Source organism: Nerophis ophidion, linkage group LG23 (assembly GCF_033978795.1).
Source record: "Nerophis ophidion isolate RoL-2023_Sa linkage group LG23, RoL_Noph_v1.0, whole genome shotgun sequence".
Classification (NCBI taxonomy): Eukaryota; Metazoa; Chordata; class Actinopteri; order Syngnathiformes; family Syngnathidae; genus Nerophis; species Nerophis ophidion.
Window position 1 is genome coordinate 1689552 of NC_084633.1, and position 13750 is coordinate 1703301.

At 41.4% G+C, this 13750-nt stretch overlaps 1 protein-coding gene across 2 annotated transcripts in view; it reads right to left on the reverse strand.

Moving 5' to 3' along the window:
- LOC133541488 (neuronal-specific septin-3-like) overlaps nt 1-13750 on the reverse strand; it is a 191569-nt gene that overhangs the window by 68398 nt on the left and 109421 nt on the right. Inside the window, exon 1 of one of the 2 annotated variants that reach the window (XM_061884931.1) lies at nt 1326-1470. The exons of the other annotated variant lie outside the window; for it this stretch is intronic. Coding sequence (XP_061740915.1) covers nt 1326-1359 — 34 coding nt within the window. The 5' untranslated portion in view covers nt 1360-1470. Of the gene's footprint in view, nt 1-1325; nt 1471-13750 lie in introns of those variants that run through there. 2 annotated transcript variants of the gene reach the window in all.

Genomic DNA, 13750 nt, shown 5'->3' on the forward strand with positions numbered 1-13750 from the left:
GGTACTTGTTGTGTTACGTTTATGTTGTGTTACTGGGAGGATGTTCTCCCGAAATGTGTTTGTCAATCTTGTTTGGTGTGGCTTCACAACGTGGCGCATATTACTAAGAGTGTTAAAATTGTTTATATCACAACCATTAGTGTACTCTGTGTCACCCAGTATGCCTTGCAGTCGTGTGCGTGTTTCTGCGGAAGCCACACACAACATGATGCTGGACTGCCAAGCAGATCGTACATGTTGTAGTAGGCGACAAAGTCAATGGCTTCGTAGCACGCCCTAATACTTTTTATACGGGTGACTGCCGGCAGTCATTCTAGAGAATATTAGCGTCTCCTATTGTCTTCTTCGCTTTGTGACGCAGGTCTTAAATGGCTCTTTCAATGGCAAAGGATACCGATCCAAAAACCATGTATATCAAATATTTCCGGATGGTTCAACCGCCACCCGCCCGAATCTAATTAAAATCAATTTTATCGTCATGTCACCCACCCGACCCGCGGTTTATCCGCGGACTCCGCGGATGAGAGTGCAAACTGTGCATCTCTAATATATATATATGTATTGATGTGTGTGTGTGTGTATATGTATATATGGTTGTTTTCCTTCCACAATGTCAGATGCCAACATTTAACACAACTTTTTAAGAGTCTTTTGAAGACTCTTGTTGGCGCAGGCAGCGATGAGTGGTGGACCACGGGAAGGAAGAGCAGAGCGGACATCACCTTTGTACTTCACTACAAGACCTTTCTTGAATTCAGTGGTGTATCTCACCTTCTTTATCTAAGTGCTGGCACTCTCTGTATTTTGGAGTCGGGCTCAATAAGAATGTACAGAGATTGAGTCACAAAAAAAAAAAAATATGTAGGCACTTGGTTCCACGGAATGATACACAGGTGAATGGACCACGGTTACCGTGACAACAAATTGTTGGTGACTTTTTTTAGTATGAAAACTGAGGTAGCAATGTATATAGTATTTGTCACACACTATAACAATTAATTGACGTATTGTTAGTTATAGATACAGTAAGTTATAATTGATTTAGACTTCTATGTAACTTTCATTTGTTTCCTGCCATGAGAAGAGTCCCTTCCTTCCTTTCTATGTTGTAAGAGGGCAACACATGAACTGCTGAAAAGCATTTAATACTTGTTTTAACGTGTCCACGTGTCCAGATCTGAAGTTTTACAATGAACAAAAAAATAATAAAAATAAACCCAGAAACAGTAAGTGACAAAGAACTAAACTTATCCGGCCGACAACCACAGCAAATATTTATATGAGCTCAGACGGTCTAAAACAGAAAGGAGAGAGCTGTTCTTTACCTGGTGTAGAGACACAGCAGTCAGCAGTGGCCATGCGTGTGGGCAGGATATAATATCACTGCTTGTGTGTGAGGCAGGGTTTGACAATGTGAGTGTGTGTGTGTGTGGCAGTCAGTGGATGATGCATTTCCTGGCTTGTGGCAAAGGGAACATTTCCTGGTTTAACTTTCTGCTAGCTGTACACTGTTTCGACATCAGCACACTGAATAACACACATAGGACTTACGGTCTGTGTGTGCTAAAACATGTGCAAACTTGATAGCACGCGCACGACTAATCTACTAAACCTGTGCGCAGAGGATTGCGTCACTTAAGTGAGCAGTATACGGAGCAGTTCCAATTAAGTGGTCTGTCTTTTTGAATATGCAGAATATTTGCGGATCATTAGAACACCCACAATACTGGGAGGAAAAACATGCAAATGATTTATCAAGACTGGAAATCAACTGCGAGCGCAATTTTGCGACTATATTTACAACGTTTGAAAAGTACAATCAAACTGACACGGCTATTATTCCAAATAAAATCTGCCAACATCTTATTCTATGAGTAACATTTCTTTTTTACAGTGGTATTGGTATAGTCTTTTTGTATAGTTTCAGTTTCATAAATTCAGCAGTAAACTCTCCAAGATATAAACCGTGAAGTTTTGAGTCTGTGTCGTTCAGGTCTATTCAACTGGCGGCCCGCAAGCCACATCCGGCCCACCAAAGCTTTTAATTTGGCCCGCTGAACAACACCCAAATAAACTTAGGCTATGTCTACACGAAGCCGGATAACCCCTTAAACGAGTAATCATTTAGCCTAAGCATCGTTTCAGCCACACTAAACCATCGCTTTAGGTAACCCTCCTTGGATATTTTTTTACACGGGTAAGTGCGCCGTGTATTTCTTGAATCTCAGGCTCTTAGCCTTGTATGGATTCATTAATCGTTTACAAACTGAGTTCGGAGAGGAAGTGACGCCCCACACCGGAAGTGATGTCGGAAAGAACGCGCCACAGCCAGCTTTATAACAACCTGTTTCCACTCGGAGGTAAACGCTAGAAAGATGGCGGCAAGTCATCCAGACATGTCATGTTAACATGTACATGAATTGATTAACATGGACCCCGATTTAAACAAGTTGAAAAACTTATTCGGGTGTTACCATTAATGGTCAATTGTACCGAATATGTACTAAACTGTGCAATCTACTAATAAAAGTATCACTCAATCAATCAAAACAGACGCTTGTGGAAATCACACATGAATACCTTAAGAGATGAAGACAGCTATTTCGGATACAACACTTCTCAGACCGCAAGAAAACTTTCGAAAGTCCGGGTCAGCTGTGATTCGACTTACCCAAAAAAACTTTGTCCATTTGTCGAAAGAGAGACAACGAGAATGCGGGCTCCCGTGGATGTGATAAAAAAGGTAGCGTGTGCTTAGTAATACCTGGCCGTCGAGGAAAACGGCGAATGGATTTGGACTGGCAAAGAAGACTGTATGAGGTATTGACCGCTATGTATGTCACAAACTCAACGTCTAGGTCCAGAGTATATAAAGTCACCAAAAATGAATGGACAGTGAAGGTGAAGACAAAAGAGTCAGGAGTTTCTTGACCAGATATCTAGATCCCTAGATTGATTGATGTTAAATATTCTTTATCACATTGTTTACGTGTCTAATAAAGATTTGGTTAATTTATGATGTCTCAGGTGTGATTCACTACAATAGGGCCCAAGAGCACACTGGATTCCAGTTTATTGACATACCACAACACTGGATATTGTTCAAATAAGTTAAACTTAAGAACTTGCACACACCTTGCTTGGATCTTCAAGTCCTCACTCGCATTCAGTCAAATATACACAAAGTGAAAAAATTAATTAGACAACTTTTAAAGGGGAAGTGCACAATTTTTAAAATGTATTTTACCTATTGTTAACAATCATTATGAAAGACAGGACGGCGGATGGATTTTTAAGATGCATTCTAACTTATATATAAACTTAAATAAATAGTCATCTTACAGCGGAGCGAATGGGAGGTCCTCTATTTCGACCATAATATTAACCAAGTGTTAGTGATATTGTTATTATAAGCGCTAACGCAGAAAAACTATTGAAAGCGGCTTGCGTGCAATTTCGACATGATCGACTCGTGAGGTGTTTCCTCAATTCATTGCTCCCTGGAAGTTCATTTTAGATCATAAATCATGTCTCTTACCTGGATAGAAGAATGCTGAGGATGTATTCCAACAGAATGGTACACTTTGAAAGCCAATTTAGACCCGGAAAAGGCAAAAAGAACACGAATAGACTATTGGTTTCACCCCTTTTTTTGTGAGGATTATAAGTCAGTCTTCATCTAAACAGAATGGTACACTTTGAAAGCCAATTTAGACCCGGAAAAGGCAAAAAGAACACGAATAGACTATTGGTTTCACCCCTTTTTTTGTGAGGATTATAAGTCAGTCTTCATCTAAATGGGAGTTTGGAACATCCCACGGGTGAACAGGCTAAATGGGAACAGGTAGTCGCCGTGAAATGCTCAGATGGGGCGAGGGTCACCGCTTTGTGAACAAATGCGTGAGCAAATTGTCAAACAGCTTACTTATTTTCTATATTTATCCAGCTGTATAATCACTCCCCATACAGCAATAGATGATATCTGCCTATTACCTGACACCTTCTATGTCAGCTACTTCTCTTTGTTTTTAATGTCTATTTTCTGCTGGATTTACTCTCTATTTTATGCTGCGGTTGCCACATATACTGTATTGATTGATTGATTGATTGAAACTTTTATTAGTAGATTGCACATTACAGTACATATTCCGTACAATTGACCACTAAATGGTAACACCCCAATACGTTTTTCAACTTGTTTAAGTCGGGTTCCACGTTAATCAATTCATGGTAATATTGTAATATTGTACATGGTAATTGGTATATATATATTATAGGTATAATATATCTGTATATATAATATACTGTACACATATTAAGTATATATCCATATATATTCGCATATATGTTATATTTTATATCGCTATATTTAGTCTATTTCTACCTGCAATGTCCTTTCCATCTTTACACTTTCCATCATTGTAACTGAGCTACTGTGTTGTGGATCATTAAGGTTTGTCTAAGTCTCAGTCTATATATATATACATATATATATATATATATATATATATATACATATATATATATATATATATATACATATATATATATACATATATTAGGGTTTTTTGATTGATTGATTGATTGATTGATTGATACTTTTATTAGTAGATTGCACAGTACAGTACATATTCCGTACAATTGACCACTAAATGGTAACACCCGAATAAGTTTTTCAACTTGTTTAAGTCGGGGTCCACGTTAATCAATTCATGGTACAAATATATACTATCAACATAATACAGTCATCACACAAGTTAATCATCATAGTATGTACATTGAATTATTTACATTATTTACAATCCGGGGGGTGGGATGAGGAGCTTTGGTTGATATCAGAACTTCAGTCATCAACAATTACATCAACAGAGAAATGTGGACATTGAAACAGTGTAGGTCTTATTTAGTAGGATATGTACAGCCAGCAGAGAACATAGTGCTTGCATGTCAACAGACTGGGGTAGATCCTGCTGAAATCCTATGTATTGAATGAATACAGAATCGGAAAAATATCGTTTTTGAATCGAGAATCGAATCGAATAAAAAAAAAAATCGATATATTATCGAATCGTAACCCCAAGAATCGATATTGAATCGAATCGTGGGACACCCAAAAATTCGCAGCTCTATGATATATACATATACATATATATATATCCATCCATTTTCTACCGCTTATTCCCTTTCGGGGTCACGGGGGGCGCTGGCGCCTATCTCAGCTACAATCGGGCGGAAGGCGGGGTACACCCTGGACATATATATATATATATATATATATATATATATATATATATATATCCATCCATTTTATACCGCAGCATGAAAGTTTAAAATGAGAATATATTAATGCAGTATGAACAAGAATGTTTTAATGTAGACACATAGAATCATCATACAGCTGTGATTATACGTATCAAGTGTTCATTCAAGGCCTAGGCAAAATATCGAGATATATATCGTATATCGAGACATGGCCTAAAAAATATTGATGTCATCATGTAAAATGACATGTGTCACAAATGTATCTCTCAGTAGCTGAGTTGCTACAAACATATCCTTCACTTGACAAAGTCATAATCAAATATGTGTAATCTGTATAAATTGTTGTATATGAATCATGAACCTTTTAGTTCAAGGAACATTTAGTGGAAAAGGGGCTTAATGTCTCTATTTTATTTTTATTTTTCACATAGAACCAAGCAGCCACCGCTGGAGCTGGACAAATTGGGCCCCTAAAAAGAATAGTTGCCACCTGCATTCAACTGCCTGTCAGCACATCTCAACACTGATTGGTCAGATTAGTCAATCCAAGGCCCCTCATGGATCGTGGGGCATTTTAAAGCGTGTAGGGATGGGCGGTTCTGCATGCACCAGTAAAATGTACTTAAGCTTTGTTACACTGTATTGCAGCAGCAGGATGGGTTTATAAAAGAAAATGGAATCAGCCAGCAGAGGTTGCTCTACTCCCTGCTTTTCAAAGCCTGGACAATTTGGGCAATGTTTGAATTTGGTTATTTCAGGGCATACTAGAGATGAGATGAGAACCGATTCCCTCAAAAGAATTCTTGAAAGAGTTCCATGTTATGAGCCTTTGCTGGTATGCACCAGTTTCACCTGTACATATTGAAATGGACTGTATTCAATCTGGACACAGCCCGGTTTACGTTTGGGGTTAACTGACAATAAGTACCAATCATTGTCACACACACACTAAGTGTGGTGAAATTATTTTCTGCATTTGTCATGAGGTGTCATGAGAGACAACAACGACCACATTGGAAGCAAATGATCCACAACCTACAAGCTCAGTAATATCCGGATCCAGCTAGTAGATAGTACTAGATAGATAGTACTTTATTGATTCCTTAAGGAGAGTTCCTTCAGGAAAATTTAAAAAGTAGCACTAGTGCTAAATGCTGGATGAGAAATAGAGAATTTATGGAATTTTCTTCGCTAACAGCCATAATGCAAATAGTTTTCATAAAACACAAGCAAAGACACTTAAAAGGCGTGCTGTTGTTTGTGCTATGGCGCCATCTTTTGGACGAGTTTGCTCACTGCAGGTGTTGAGTGAATGTGTACAGCAGGGCTATTAAACTGGATTACAAGTTGGATGTTTCTTTAGAGAGTGGCTGCCCAGGTTGTATTTATTTGAGACTGCATTTACTTATTTATGTGAAGACTCTTCTTCGGCATGGTAATGCCGGTGTTGTTTTCCCGAGGATGCGTCGAAGCAGAACACAGCAAAGGTAAGATATAAGGTATTTATTAAATAATAAAAGGCTAGGAACAAAAACACTGGTGTAAAGAGAAGGCAAACCAAAAACGCTAGTATGAGAACTAGGAAGTAAAAGTAAACAACTAAGCTGGCAAGAAGGCACACAAAAAACAATTCTTCAGCATGTGAGCTGGAATAAACAAATGGCTTAGCGTAAAAGCTAGCGAGAATATACATACAAAGATGAAGGTCGAGAGTCGTCACTGTTGCGCGTGGGCAAATTAGGATCCGAGAAAGACTGAACAGAAAAGGCTGGCTTATAAAGGAGGGTGATTATTAGTAGCAGGTGTGCGGGGCGAGACTAGCAGGTGGACTGATGAGTGAACCATAGTGATGGACAAAACAGGAAATAAACGGGTCAGACTGAGAATGAAACAAAGATGGAAAAAATAAACATGTGAAGATCTGAGCAGCAGATCGCAACAGTATTCCCCCCCAACAAAAGATACCAGATGTCTCAAAAACACAAACAAAAACTTGAACCCCCTCCCCAAAACCAGAAAGTCCACAAACGAAGGGAGGGCGAAGGGAGGCCACGGTGGAGGGTCGCCAGGTCGCATGTCCCCGAATCCACCGAGGACAGGCAATGTGGCGGCGGCGGATGGAACGCCGCTGCCGAAAGAGTTTTGGCGGCCAACCTCGAAAAGGCCACATCAGTGGCCGCCTTGCAGGATGAGGTGCCCGGCGAGACGGACGACCAGGGCACGGCCACATCCGTGGCCTACACGGAGGAGGGAGTGTCTGCCGAGGAGGACGACCTCGCAGAGGCCACGCCCGTGGTCGATGTGGTGGACGACGCCTCAGCACCGAAATCCCAGCAGGCTTGGAAGCAGCAGACAAGGGTGCGGGGACTGCAGCCAAAGCAGGCCCGAGTGGAACTGGCGAGGATGATGCGGGTGCTGCAGCCGAAGAAGGCGTCGTGGAAGCCGCAGGAGTCGTCGGAGGCGGCGTGGAAGCCGCAGGAGTGGAAACTGCAGGAGCCGTGGGCGTAGAAGTCGTCGTCGGCGTGACTGGTGTGGACTCCAGCCTCGTCGTCGGTGCCGGTGTGGGCTCCAGCCCCTTCGTCGGCGGTTCATGGCGGCGTGGAGCTGGTACCGGCACTTGTCGAGGTGCTGGTACTGGAGTGGGCTCCAGCCCTGTCGTCGACGCAGGTGTATGCTCCAGCTCTGGAGCTGGTGCTGGAGTGCGCTCCAGCTTTGGAACTGGTGGTGGAGTGCGCTCCAGCTTTGGAACTGGTGGTGGAGTGCGCTCCAGCTTAGGAACTGGTGGTGGAGTGCGCTCCAGCTTAGGAACTGGTGCTGGCTTGAGAACCAGGCTAAAGTCAGTTTCTGGTGCGAGAACCAGACTAGAGCTTGGTGCTGGTATGTGAACCAGGCTCAGATTTGGTGCTGGCTTGAGAACCAGGCTAGAGTCTAAAATTGGTGTGAGAACCAGGCTAGAAACATTTTCTGGTGTGAAAACCATGTGAAAATTGGATTCTGGCGTGAAAACCAGGTTAGAGTCATGTGCTGGTGTGAGAACCAGACTGGGAGAAGTGCCGAACACCGGTGGTGGAGGACGTACTGGAGGTAATGACCTTGAGAGTCTGAACACCGGTGGAGGAGGTCTACTTGGCCGATGAGACTTGGCCGGGGGAAACACAGGTGGAGGAGGTCTACAAGGCCGTTGAGACTTGGCCGGGGGAAAAACAGGGGGAGGAGGTCTACAAGGAGGAGCTAAGCGTTTAGCGGGCCGAAAAACAGGTAAAGGGGGCCTCATAGGAGGTTGCGGTTTGATAGGTCGCATTTGTGCTCCCTCCGTAGCACAGCTATAGGCCATAGCCTCCCCCTCCAGACGGGGATCCCAGACCCGTTCCCTGTGGTCAGGGACTGACTTTAAGGGAGGGTGGTGGGAGGTTTGGAGGCGGGCAGACTCCTCCCCTTTAACTTGTACACAATTATTAGAAGGCGAAAAAACACTACACTTGGGCGGTGAAAGAGGTTTAAACGGTGGGGTAGAAGAAAAACTAGGTGACTGAGGTTGACTAGAATAATGAGAAAAAATATTCTGATAATTATGTATTTTATCATAAATGTTATTGGTATTCAAAAACGGTTGGGAATGAGAATTACTGTCCACAATATAAAAATCTTCAGAAAAAATGTCAACAGTGGCCGGTGTTGCGTCACCGGTGGGCGTTCCCCAAATGTCGTCATCGCTTGTGTCAGAAAAAGTGTCATGGCGGCTGAAGGAATGATTAGAAAAAAAGCAAGCTGGATTACCGGTAGTGGAAGGTGAATCCGGAATGCAATGACATTTGCTGTGTCCATGGGGAGGAATAAGTGGTGCTGGAACATTACCGCCGCGCGGGGGACCACTCCACTGGACCCCCCGCTTCTTTTCGGGGCAGCGCGAACGGCTTCGGAGGAGACTTCAGGCCCACAGCCGAGACTTTCCTGCTCCCAAGCCATGAGCTCCAACCACAGCCCTAAGTCGAAGGGTTCGTCCCGTGGTTTCGACGCGGGAAAACATTTTGATGCTCGGATCCTACTGTGAAGACTCTTCTTCGGCATGGTAATGCCGGTGTTGTTTTCCCGAGGATGCGTCAAAGCAGAACACAGCAAAGGTAAGATATAAGGTATTTATTAAATAATAAAAGGCTAGGAACAAAAACACTGGTGTAAAGAGAAGGCAAACCAAAAACGCTAGTATGAGAACTAGGAAGTAAAAGTAAACAACTAAGCTGGCAAGAAGGCACACAAGAAACAGAAAAACAATTCCTCAGCATGTGAGCTGGGATAAACAAATGGCTTAGCGTAAAAACTAGCGAGAATATACATACAAAGATGAAGGTCGAGAGTCGTCACTGTTGCGCGTGGGCAAAATTAGGATCCGAGAAAGACTGAACAGAAAAGGCTGGCTTATAAAGGAGGGGTGATTATTAGTAGCAGGTGTGCGGGGCGAGACTAGCAGGTGGACTGATGAGTGAACCATAGTGATGGACATACAGGAAATAAACGGGTCAGACTGAGAATGAAACAAAGATGGAAAAAACAAACGTGAAGATCTGAGCAGCAGATCACAACAATTTACAAAGTAAACACATCAGCTTTCACAACGCACTGTCAATAAATTCACTATTCGGCCCTTGCTACTCGTTTTCAGTGTGTGCAGCTAGAAAGATGGTTGACAGCAAGAAGAAATGAACGCTAAGTTTTGTTGATGATTGATGTTCCTTCTTTTGAATTAATTTTCTTCCTCAGTTGTATTTTCTTTATTTCTTGATTTAGGTTTGTAGGACTGAAAATATAAACATTACAGAAGAATAACGTCCATTGTGAATTTACATAAATAAAAGGTTCAGTGTTAATGCACACAGCAATCACATATGGCTCAACACAATTACTCCTAATTACCCTCTGCTGGTCAAATTCAGCGCTACATGCATTTAACCAGGTTTGATTGCCAGAGTTAAACAGCCAAAAACAACACCACCAAGAATACAAAACACATCACGAGGTCATCAAATTCGCTGTTAAGTCAGATTTTTGTAATTTATTTAGGTTTTTTTCTGGTTTGTTAGTGCCTTCTTCTTCTACTCACTCCCTGCTGCTTCATTTTGACACATATGCTTTACTGTTTCCACCTGTGGGGTGGCAGAAGTACTGCATACAAGAACAACCCTGTGTTGAATGGTTTCATCAAGCCTATTTGGATGTTGTTCAGTGGGCCGGATTAAAAATTTAGGCGGGACGGATTTGGCCCTAGGGCCGTTGGATTAATAGTCCTGGTCTACAGTATATATTTCTGTTTAGTGCTTAAACCGGAAGTACAAGTGCCGTTCCGTCTTCTTCATAGCGTTTCTACTCATTTGGATTCTTCATTCATGACTCCAAGCAATGGTTGTAAGTTTCACAATTGAAGTAAAACTGTTCATACCTACTAAATCGACGCATGTGTGATGTCTGTGGGAGTGTTTTCATGCATATTTGTACATGCTTTTGTAATGTACTCAAGCTAGCATAGTTAGCATTAGCTAATATGCTAATACGTCTATGAGTGTTAGTTTTATTAACATACAATGGCATTATTTTTGTATTGTTTCTGTTTCACAAATATTGATTGATTGATTGATTGATTGATTGAAACTTTTATTAGTAGATTGCACAGTTCAGTACATATTCCGTACAATTGACCACTAAATGGTAACACCCGAATAAGTTTTTCAACTTGTTTGAGTCGGGGTCCACGTTAATAGCTGAGTAAATTCACCAAAATGTCACCATTGAGTTATTGAGTCTGTTTTGCTAATCGGAGAGCCACCTTCCGCAGCTTGTGGGTCCATTTGATCAGCCATTTTACACCGATTGGAAACATTTAGGGTATGTACATAAATGTGTAAATAACTCGTTTCAAAACGTATCAGCCACTTATAGTCCGGTCAGGCTAATATATGGAAAAACATTTTATTCCCCTATAATCTAGTGAGAGCAGCAAATATACAGATGCTTGGGATAGTCCAGAAAATACGGTAGTTCCTCAGCATTATAACAACAATGTCGCTAATACTTGGTTAAAATGCAGGTGACACCCTGGAGTATTGTTGGCGGTGTTTAGATGTTTTTTAAAGAGGGTTTTATAGGAGAAATAGATGACTCACATTAGCAACATTGCTAGCCGTCAAGTATGATTTGTATATTCCAAGTTATAATGCATACAAACGGAGAAAAAACTTCCGACCGTCTTCGTCCATGTGATGTCAGGTGAAACACATATTTAGCTGTTTGCCCACAATACCCAGCAATATGTTTGTAGGAAAAATGGTGAGCCCTTTAATCCCAGGACCACCATTCCTACCGTCAAGGATGGTGCTGGTAGTATTGTGCCTTGGGCCTGTTTTGCTGCCAATGGAACTGGTGTTTTACAGAGAGTAAATGGGACAATGAAAAATGGTAAATGGGTTGTACTTGTATAGTGCTTTTCTACCTTTTTTTAAGGAACTCAAAACGCTTCGACACTATTTCCACATTCACCCATTTACAAATACATTCACACACTGATGGCACGAGCTGCCATGCAAGGCGCTAACCAGGTCCCATCAGGAGTAAGGGTGATGTGTCTTGCTCAAGGACACAATGGATGTGACTAGGATGGTAGAAGGTGGGGATTGAACCAGGAACCCTCAGGGTGTTGGCACAGCCACTCTCCCAACTGCGCCACGCTGTCCCCTTACCTCCAAATCCTTCAGGACAACCTGAAATCATCAGCCCGGAGGTTTGGTCTTGGGCGCAGTTGTAGGTGTAAGTGCAGTGTTGCTCTTGAAAGGTGTCATAGCAATCATTTTTGAAAATCTTGTTAGCTCGGATATCTGCTGGTATTGGCGCCTAGTGCTTCTCAGTCAAGTGACAGTGGCGCTGTAAGGTTTTCTGGTTCTTCACCTTCAGACCCTTCATACTTTTGGTGTAAACCAGGGTGTCCAAACTACGGCGCACCAGCGTCTTCCGTTTGGCCCGCGAGGCATCAAGACTTTAAGGACACTGGCCTGCTGGGTGTTTCCAAATTAATTTAATTTCAATCTGATTACTGCAAATTTACAGACAACAATGCGAGTAAATTAAGTCAATGACCATAAATTGTGCGTTTGAAGTACACACAGCACAGCATTTTTATGTATGGCCTACTTCAAACAACCTTCCCTAGTCGTTGCGCAAAAAAAATGCAACCGACACAAAAAGTCAATACACACGGTCACACATAACAAAACCTGCTCACGGATTATTATGAATATTAAAATCATCCAACACACAAATAATTCAAAATTACACCCATTTAAATCCATTACAAAGCATGATGGGAGGATACAAAAACACTCTCCACACTTGGGTTGTCCAGATAGCAATATTTTGGTACAGGTACAATAATTGTTCCGATACTTTTCTAAATAAAGGGGACCACAAAAAATGGCATTATTGGCTTTATTTTGACAAAAAATCTTACGGTACATTAAACGTATGTTTCTTAGTGCAAGTTTGTCCTTAAATACAATAGTGAACATACAAGACAACTTGTCTTTTAGTAGTAAGTAAACAAACGTAGGCTCCTAATTAGTCGGCTGACATATGCAGTAACATATTGTGTCATTTTCCATTCTGTTATTTTGTCAAAATTATTAAGGACAAGTGCCAGAAAATTAATTATTAATCTACTTTTTCATTTACTGTTAATATCTGCTTACTTTCTCTTAACATGTTCTATCTGCACTTCTGCTAGAATGTTACAATCACTTATTCTTCTGTTGTTTGAAACTTTGCATTAGTTTTGGATGACACCACAAATGTAGGTATTAATCCGATACCAAGTCGTTACAGGATCATACATTGGTCATATTCAAAGTCCTCATGTGTCAAGGGTCATATTTCCTGAGTTTATAAACATAATATAAATTAAAAAAAAAAACGAAAGAAGATGTGATGCCAAAAAATATTGACATCATAGTAGTATCGACTAGATACGCTATTGTACTTTGTATCATTAAAGTGGATGTCAGGTGTTTGGCGTTGCTGAGCTACGGTGTGTAGTGAAACATGTTTAGCTATTCCTCGTCCTGCAGAGATGATACTTGTAAGAAACATATTTTATTTGTCGCCATGGAGGCAAAGATTAGTGATTTAGAAGTAGCTAAAGCACTACCGACGGCGAATGGACATTAGCTGCTAGCTAGCTAGCCATGTCTTAAAGCACCTCTTCCTGAGGGCGTTTCAGTGTTATAACTTCACCTTTATTATTAGTTTTTAAGCCAAAATGCATCCGTTCTCTCTACACAAATTGTCTGCTTGTAAGTACTCCGTGATTGTGTGCTGCCGAACATGCTCCCCTGCTCGTAAAACCAGCAATGATACGACGTGACGACTACAGGGGTGCAGGAACGTTACTTTTCAGAGGCGGTATCGTACCGAATATGAATCATTAGTATCGCGGTACTGTATTAATACC